Source organism: Triticum urartu, chromosome 2A (genome assembly GCF_056163025.1).
Source record: "Triticum urartu cultivar PI428250 chromosome 2A, HENAU_Tu73, whole genome shotgun sequence".
Taxonomy (NCBI): Eukaryota; Viridiplantae; Streptophyta; class Magnoliopsida; order Poales; family Poaceae; genus Triticum; species Triticum urartu.
In genome coordinates, this window is record NC_141874.1 from 277,031,696 (window position 1) to 277,041,098 (window position 9,403).

General features: G+C 51.8%; 1 protein-coding gene across 1 annotated transcript; it reads right to left on the reverse strand.

The window, feature by feature from the left end:
- Window positions 1-7,761: 7,761 nt before the first annotated feature.
- Window positions 7,762-8,226, reverse strand: LOC147984806 (uncharacterized). The gene has a single exon (XM_087541275.1). The coding sequence runs from the start codon at window positions 8,224-8,226 to the stop codon at window positions 7,762-7,764; it is 465 nt and encodes a 154-aa protein (XP_087397401.1).
- Between the last annotated feature and the right edge of the window lie 1,177 nt (window positions 8,227-9,403).

Consider the following 9,403-nt stretch of genomic DNA (forward strand, 5'->3'; position numbering starts at 1 on the left):
CCAGGGAGGCTAATTGTCACCACAAGGCCGCCAAAAAGTGCGAACAAGAGCTCCGGGCCTTGAATGCTACCCTCGAGCAGCAGGTCGAGGCTCGCAGGGCCGTCTTTGTGTCGATGAGGGGGGCGCCTCCCGAAGAGAAGGAGATCCATAAGCGCGAGGATGCACTGATGTTGGAGGCCTCGGAGCGCAGCCTCGAGCTTGCATGGCTGGAGACGAGGGAGCGCCATGTGGTCGTGACCAAAGATGCCGTCACCGCACGCGAAGCCAAGATCCAGGAGGAGGTTGACCAGAGGGTGGCGAAGGCTCGTGCAAATCTTACCAACGAGTATGACCTGAAGTTGAAGTTCCAGGAGTCCGAATCTGAGGGTAGGACCACCATCCTCAGGTCAAGGCTGGACGAATCGGAGCAGCACGCGAGGACTTCTGTGGCAGCCCAGGCCGACCTGGCCTCCGCGTGTGCTGATCTGCTCTCGCTTTAGCAGCGGATTGATGATGTCGAGTCCCTCGCGCAGCAGAACAGGGAGGAGGCATGCCGTCGGCAAACACTGCAGCACGAGCACGCCCCCATGCCCCAGGCCCTTAGGTTGAGGTCCAACCGAGCCCTGGGCGTCATCTCCGAGGAGAACGTCCCTCATCCTCGCATGGAAGATTACGCCAGCCATCTTCGCTTATTCACCGAAGTCATGACGCGCCTGGAGGACCAGGCCATGAGGGCCCGCGAGCTTGTCGAGGAGATGAGTCGGAGCCTCCTAGGGCGCGCGTTCTCACGTGTCTTCTGTCACCTTCAGAACCTTGACCCCCACTTTGACTTCAACACCGCCATAGCCCTAGTGCGCGGGGCTATCCGGGACAACCTAGCGCACTAGGTGGACAATCACATGGATGCCCTAGTTAGGGCATTTGCCACCAAGGACGACGCGGTGGTGGTCGTGGTGGACGAAGACGTTGCGGTCGACAACGGCGAAGACGACGCTAAAGACAGCGCTGGCAGCGCGTATGAGAGCGACCAAGGCGACGCCGCGAGCGGCATGTCTAGTCAAGCCCGCACTCCCTCGCCTTGAACCTACACGCAAAGACTTGGGCACGGCCCCGCAGGGCGTGAGATCATTTTGGAGGGGGAACCCCTCGTGTATGCAAATTAATGTTTTGTTCTTCTTTTTCTTGTTTTAAAGTCGAACCTGAAACACGCTCTCGCGAGCTCGTGAGCCCCTGAGCAGGGTTGTCGTTGTGACCCATCTTGATCCTAGCCGCCTTGAGCAGGTTGTGAGATAGTTGGCTCACCTTTCTCCTGAGGCAAGCCCTTAGGAGCTCGCAAGCTCTGGGCCTCTTGAGGAGCCTGCGGATCTGTCCGAGAGAGCCATGCCAGGAGCGTCATGCAGACCGCGATAGGATGCGTACGCGGCAATCTTGCGGCACATACACTCTTGCCCCGAGGGGGTCCTGCACAGGTTGCACAGACACGCCTGGCGCGGTCGGCCGACCGGCCCCGAGCCAGAGGGTCAGGGGTGTGAGCCTTAAAAATAGGGCACACAACCAAAATACGATAAAAATCGGCAAAAACCAGAGAAAAACTCCCCCCACTTTTTAGGTAACAAAAGCACTTCAAGTCCCGGTCCAAAAGGCAGCGAATCGAGCTACAGAAAAAGAGGCAAAAACAAATGGCCGCGTCCGGCACCTAGCTAGTCTTCTTGTTTTCCCACCAACGCGGCGCTAAGTGCTTTCACTGGATGTGAGCATAGTCATTGGGGGACAGTGTCGACGGCCAGCGTGGAGCATGGTGCTTCAACTTGGACGTTGGCGGGAGCCCCCGAGGCCGAGGTGCGGCGCTCTGGAGACTCCGGAGCGTGTACAGCCCCACTCATTATTACGTAAGAGTGTCACAAGCGGAGACCTTCACAGGCGCAAGCCTTGCTTCATATCGGCAGGCGAGGGGCCCACCCTGCGCCACCCCCGACTACCATTGGGGCGTCCAGAAACCAAGACGTGACCAAGGGGCAAGGGGGACGCTAGCGGCGCCCTCGGCGACCACATGCCCTCTACCAAGGGGAAAGGGATCACCGACACCTCTCCCAGCAGAGGACCTACCTCCGTGCAGTGCCTTGCTGCGTGCGGCGCAGGGGAGGCCCTGGCTCCTGGCCCCTCCCGTGCAGCCCCTAGTGCACCACTCCTGCCGAAAGGGGGGCCATCGGCCGCTGCTGCAACTTGGTTCACCTGCAGCCCAAGGTTAGCATAAGCGTGCTCCCGAGTCACCGATTGTACCCTGCTATCCTCGCCGCTGAAGGGGTCGGTGAATCCCCCGGGCAGCTCACAGAAAACCCCTGGCTCGGGCGTTCCGCCTTTCCACCCTGGCTCAGGGAACGAGCTGGGACCTTCTCCTGGTGTGTACTCCAGATCCATCATGCGGGGCATGTAAGCGTCCGTGGCCGTGGCGCTGGAGCCGTTGCTTGGGTGTCCCACGCCTTGGGCCGCTGGCTGCGGCGCCTGGCCTTGGTGGGTGCCGGGCTGCACCCCGGCACAGCCCCGCAGGGGACCGATAGCACTCTTTACTCCTGGAGGTGACGCCGTCGTGGTAAGAAGCGCTGTGCCAGGGACCATGCTGATGTCGTCGGGTCCCCCCAACGCTTCGGGAGGCGTGTGTGCCCGTCGGGGCCTCACGCGCACCTCCGCCACAACCTAAGGCGTGGGTAAGATGCAGAAGGGTGTCGTACCCCTGCAAGCAGCGTCGAGTAGTTCGGCGATGCGCTCCAGCAGCACGTCGCGGCCGCTCTCCGCCAACCTGCACCATAGCAGCTCCCGTGCCATGATGAGTGCGGCTCGCATGTTCGCCTGCTCCCGCCGGGTATGTGGTGTCATCGCCGCAGCGTAGCCCGAAGATCACGTGGTGGCGCCGTAGTGCGAGGGCAGACGGTGTTGACCCGCGCTGCCCGCGTCCAGCGGTGTTGGGCGGCATGCGTGCCGCCTGGAGAGTAGAGTTGAGGTCTTCTTGAGCGGACGGCGCCACTCGGGCGGGCCAGGCAGCCCAATGCTTGGCGTGAACCCTCGAACCGTCAGCCATCAGAGCCACAGGGGTGGAGAGCCGATTAACGGAAGAGAGGCTCCGGCGCACCCCTACCTGGGGTGCCAAATGTCAGATTCAGGGCTCCGCAGACCCTTGAGAGGTTTGAACACTGGGGTGCGCACGAAGAACACTCTCTCCCTAGCATGCTCGCTAACGATCCCATGGCCTAGCTCGATGAACTCAAAGAACAAGAGACATAGAGATTTATCCTGGTTCGGGGCACCTTGCGGTGTAATACCCTACTCCAGCTTTGTGGTGGATTGCCTCGAGAGGCTGAGGATGAACTAGTACAATAGATGAACAGCCTTGGGAGGTGAGGTGTTCTCGAGCTAGATGAGCTGGTGAGCTGGTCAGGGTGGAAATGGATCTGATCCTCTTCTATGGTGGTGGCTAAGTCATATTTATAGTGGCCTTGGTCCTCTTCCCAAATGTTAGGCGGGAAGGGATCCCACAATGGCCAAATTCGAAGGGAGACAACAAGTACAAGCTATCCTAAAAAAAGTAGTCTTCGCCTACAAAAGGCTCTGGTGGTGACATTGTCGTGGGCTCCGCGATGACCCCGTCCTGCCGTCTTGGCGGTCTTGGTCTTGTTGCACCTATATGGAAACCTTTGCTTGATTCCTCAGGACTCTGCGCCTGCGCTTGCCCCCTTAGCACCAAAGAGGAAACTGGTACACTACGCCCGCTGGCGCCCGCCTCGCCTTGGTCACCATGGCTCACGTCATGTGAACCTCGCAAGGTGCTCCCTTCCTTGATATCTCTGCTCCTTAGGAGCCAGCCTAGCGAGGCCGCCCTCCAAGGAGGTCTTGGTGTCGCTCGCCTCATGAGGCTTGGCCACTCGCGAGGGTCATGAGTCATTGTTGCTGGAACTGGGCCATACAGGGCGACTGATGGAGCCACGCCATGGGCCGCAGGCAAACAAGTCTGGGTACCCATGGTCACAGAACGCCGGCACTCCCGGAGATCGTGTCTATAGTGCCGCATAGCACTATGCATTTTCAAGCTTTTTGGTAACATGTTTCCAAAGGGGGAGAAAGTGAATAGATCATTAGGCTTCGAGCGTTTTTCCTTTTTGTTGCCTCTCTTGCTACTTTGACCGTTTGCTTGTTTGATTCATGCTACAATATTTGTGTTATGTGTGTGAGATACTCTTGTGATCATGTGTTTGATCATATTATGCCTTAATGTGTGCTTGCATGATGATATCTATGATACTTATGTATGATCAATCATGTTTACCCTTGGTGATGAGTGCATGGTGTTTAACTCTTATCATTTTGAGTGCCCCACCAAGATGTATGTGACATGGAAGAGTGACCCATGATCCTAATCGATTGAGCATTTGCATTCAAAAGAAAATTTTAAATAATGCACAAATTTAGGGGTTGCTCTTGCTTATCACATACTTCTCAAGGCGAGGATGTATTACATTCATATTATCATTTGTCGAAGCTTTGATCCATATGTTGTCATCAATTACCAAAAGGGGGAGATTGAAAGTGCAAGTAATCCCCGGGTGGTTTTGGTAATTCATAACAACATATAGCTCATTGAACTAATATCCATTCAAGTTAATATTTCAGAAAGTTCAATGATTGGCATGGCATGGACTAGACATGTGGACCCCTCAAAATGCTAAGGACAAAGATTGGTAGAAGCTCAAGACTCTTCATTTTCATTTTAGTGATCCAAGATCACATTGAGTCCATAGGAAAGGAAATACTATTAAAAGGGGATGAGGTGCTTCTTAATGATCTACTTGCTCAAAGTGCTTAGTGATATTGCTCCAAAACCCCCAGCCACTTTCTCATTTCCACATTTGTCCAAAACTCAAAGTAAAACTTGGCCCCATCGATTTGACCTGTCCGGCGCCACAGAGTTCATTCGACCTAGCCACTGCCAGAAACCCTAGAAAATTCGGTCTCACTGAGATGGCCTTGCAAACTCTCCGTTTCCTGTTGTAATTATTTCGGTCTCACTGAAATGTGTAATCACTCCCACCGAGTTTGCCTGACCAACTCTCTGTTTGATCTTTGCTGAAATCGGTCTCACCGAGATCATGCAATCGGTCTCACCGAGATGAGATTTTGCCCTAGCCCTAGCACATCGGCCCCACCGAGTTCATCATGCCAGTCCCACTAAGATTCCTAACATTCACATCATCTATTCGGTCTGGCTGAGTTGGGTCAAATGTGTGTAATGGTTGGATTTTATGTGGAGGCTATATATAACCCACCACCCCCTTCTCCATTTGTGAGAGAGCCATCAGAACGTGCCTACACTTCCAGTACTTATTTTCTGAGAGAGAACCACCTACTCATGTGTTGATACCAAGACATTCCAATCCAACCACAACAATCTTGATCTCTAGCCTTCCCCAAGTTGCATTCCACTCAAATCATCTTTCCACCATAGCCAAATCTCTGAGAGAGAGTTGAGTGTTGGAGAGACTATCCTTTGAAGCACAAGAGCAAGGAGTTCATCATCAACACACCATCTATTACCTTTTGGAGAGTGGTGTCTCCTAGATTGGTTAGGTGTCAGTTGGGAGCCTCCGACAAGATTGTGGAGTTGAACCAAGGGGATTGCCTACTTCATGAAGATATACCCGAGTGAGGCAAGTCCTTCATGGGCGATGGCCATGGTGGTATAGACAAGGTTGCTTCTTTGTGGACCCTTCGTGGGTGGAGCCCTTTGTGGACTCGCGCAACCGTTACCCTTCGTGGGTTGAAGTCTCCATCAACGCGGACCTACGATAGCACCACCTATCGGAGCCACGCCAAAAATCTCTATGTCTACATTGCGTTTGCCTTCTCCAAACCCTTCCCTTTACCTGCATATGCAATTTTTTTACTTTCCGCTGCTACACTCTAAGAATTGCATGTGTAGGTTGATTGCTTGACTTATGCTAAGTTGCTAAAAGCTGCCAACACTTAAAATTGGGAAAAGGCTAGATTTTTATTTGGTCAAGTAATCTAATCACCCCCTCTAGACCTACTTTCGATCCTACAGAAACAATACATGCATGTCATGTCTCTTTCTGTCACTGAGATTGAGCACTGCAAGATCGAACCCATCACAAAGCACCTCTCCCATGCAAGAAAAATCAATCTAGTTGGCCAAACCAAACCAAAGTTTCGAAGAAGAAATACGATGTTATAAAGATCATGCATAAAAGAGTTCAGCAAAGACTCATATAATATTCATGGATAGATTTGGTCATAAACTCACAATTCATTGGATCCCAACAAACACACCGCAAAAAGTCATTACATCAAATAGATCTCCAAGAACATCAAGGAGAACATTGTATTGAAGATCAAAAAGAGAGAAGTCATCTAGCTACTACCTACGCACCCGTAGGTCTGTGGTAAACTACTCATGCATCATTGGAGGGGCAAGGGTGATGATGAAGAACGCTTCTGTGATTGTTGCCCCCTCTGACATAGTGCCGGAAAAGGCCTCTAGATTATATCTCATGGTACTGGAACTTGCGGTGGCTGGAATTGTGCTTTGTCGACTTTCCTAAGGTTTCTAAGATTTTAGAATATTTATAGAGTTGAAGGTCGATGGAAAAGCCTCCCGTGGGCCACACTACCCACCAGGGCACGCCTGGGGCCTCTGGCGTGCCCTGGTGCCTAGTGGGCCCCACGGGCATCCTCTGGTGCACCTCCTTGGCCTCCTGGGTCTCTTCTGGGCAGAAAAAATCTCCAAAAAATATCGTGGCATTCGGACTCAGTTTGGTATTCATTTTCTGCGCAGTATAAAACAAGCAAAAATAGCAACTGGCAATGAGCACTATGTCAATAGGTTAATCCCAAAAAATGATAGAAAGTTTCTAGTAAATGAGTATAAAATATCCAAGAATGATACTTTAATAGCATGGGACAATAAAAAACTATAGATACGTTGGAGACGTATCAGCGGCCCACATGTCTCTCCGGCCCCACACGTTAGTAACTGAGGAGGTAAGGATCAACTACGTTGACTTGGCGGAAAGGCTCAGTTTGGGCTTTTGTGAGAGTGGGGTGAGTGGGGGGGACAAAGGTGAGGAAATTTAGACTCCTTGGGCAAAACTGAGCACAAATAAGCAATCATGGGCATAGAAAAAGAATACCCTATTTTATAACTGCAAGCTTGTACTTACCAATCTTACTACCAGAGAAACTAAAAAGAATACAACGTAAAATAGTACGTAAGGGAGGAAGAAAGAACAGGGTGGGTATTGACATCGGGTTTTAGTAGCCCAGGCTGTGTCTTGCCGCATGTCTGCGCTTCCAAGCTGTTGACCAGCTTGCCATCGTGAATGGTGGGGATTGAGTAGAACTAGTGAAGTTTCAACCCTTTATGCACTTCATGCATTTATTGACTGAGCCCCTTGAAGGAGGCCTTGAACGAGTTTGTTGTGTGGTTTAGGCCACATCGATGTGGTCATACTTGTCGGATCTTTGACAAAGACCTGCTGATGTGAGGGCTCTAAGACACGCCGGTCCTCGGTCGAGGCGTTCCGGTGTTTCAATGAATTCTGGCTCCTCGGGGCCCAGGGAATCTTGAGTGTGAAATTATGCGCCCTGGTGATGTAGTGCCCCATCCAAAGAGGGCACGCCAGGAGCCCATATCCGTATTTAGAGTATGGGGGTATGTGGCCGAGGTTGATTTGTGTAGCCCGCGTTCGCTTCGAGGAGCTAGTGGTGCATTTATCACTACGGGTATCTCCTCGGATGTTGTACCTCGAGTGCAAAAGCCGCGGTCTGCTCCTCGGTCTGAAGTGAGCGCTTAGTGTTACCATTGATTGTTATAACACCATTGGGTCCCGACATTTTGAGCTTGAGATAAGCATAATGTAGGACTGCATTGAAGCATGTGAAGGTTGTGCGCCCTAAGAGCACATGATAACCGCTCCAGAAGGGGACGATGTCAAAGATTAACTCCTTGCTTCTAAAGTTCTCAGGCGAGCCGAAGAGTACTTCCAGAGTGACTGTTCCGGTGTAGCGAGCTTCAACACCTGGAATGACACCTTTAAAGGTGGTGGTGCTCGGCTTGATCCGCGATGAGTTGATGCCCATCTTCCTAACTTTGTCCTCACAAATGAGGTTGAGGATGCTTCCTCCATCCATGAGGACGGGTGTCAGATGGTAACCATCGACAATTGGGTCCAGGACGAGCATCGCCGACCCTCCATGTTTGATGCTGGTCAGATGATCATGCTTATCGAATGTGATTTGTAAGCCGACTAGGGGTTAAATTTTGGGGCGACTGGGTCCAACGGTAGACATCCCAAAGTACATGCTTCCTTTCCCTTTTGGGGATGTGAGTAACATAGATCATATTGACTTCGGTTACATCATCTGGAACCTTATTTTGGCCTCCATTGTTGGGCTGCCGAGGTTTATCCTCGTCTTTGCTGTGATTTTGGGTTTTATTTTGACCCTTTGTCGCTACCTTTCTGGCTTTTTTAAAGACCTAGCAATTCATGTTCGTATGGGTTGCTGGTTTGTCCTGGGTGTCATGGATTTGGCACGGCCGGTCCAGAATTCTATCGAGCTGGCTAGGTCTGTATTTGTTCCCTTGAAAGGGCTTCCTTTTCTTGCCGGATTTGGGTCCGGTGGACCCTTCGTTGACTGCAGTGTCCTCTCTATCGCTTCCTCCATTTTTATACATGCACTTATTTTTATTGCGCTTGGGTTTTCCATTGGCGTCGCGTGTTGCCGAGGTTCCTGCCTTGCCGTTGTGAGTGATGTGGGTGAGCCAACTATCCTCTCCTGCACATAAGTGAGTCATCAGCGAGGTGAGGGATGACATAGTCCTTGGCTTATCTTGGCCAAGCTGGCGGGCCAACCGTTCATCTCGGATGTTGTTCTTGAATGCGGTGATGGCCTCGACTTCGGAGCAGTCTATAATCTGGTTCTTCTTGGTGAGGATCCTCTTCCAGAATTTCCAGGCTGATTCGCCTAGCTCTTGGGTGACACGGCTGAGGTCGTCAGCGTCCGTAGGTCGAACGTACGTGCCCTAGAAGTTTGCTCAAAAAGCATGCTCTAGGGCCTCCCAGCTGCCAATAGAATGAGGAGGCAAGTTGTTAAGACAATGCCTTGCCGGCCCCTTTAGCTTCAGTGGCAGATATTTAATGGTGTGGAGATCATCTTCGTTGGCCATGTGTATGTGGAGAATGAAGTTCTCGATCCATACTGCTGGGTTGATGGTGCCATCGCATGATTCTATATTGATGGTCTTAAATCCTTCAGGGAATTGAGGTGGGTTGGACCTTGGATCCAGGGAGCATCTCGTCGGAGGCCGGGAGATAGCCGTGAGTAGGCCTGGTCTTGGGCATAGCCGTTCTTGTCCATC

Coding starts and splice junctions, on each gene's coding strand:
- LOC147984806 (XM_087541275.1), bottom strand. CDS start 8,226: ATGCTCGTCCTGGACCCAATTGTCGATGGTTACCATCTGACACCCGTC.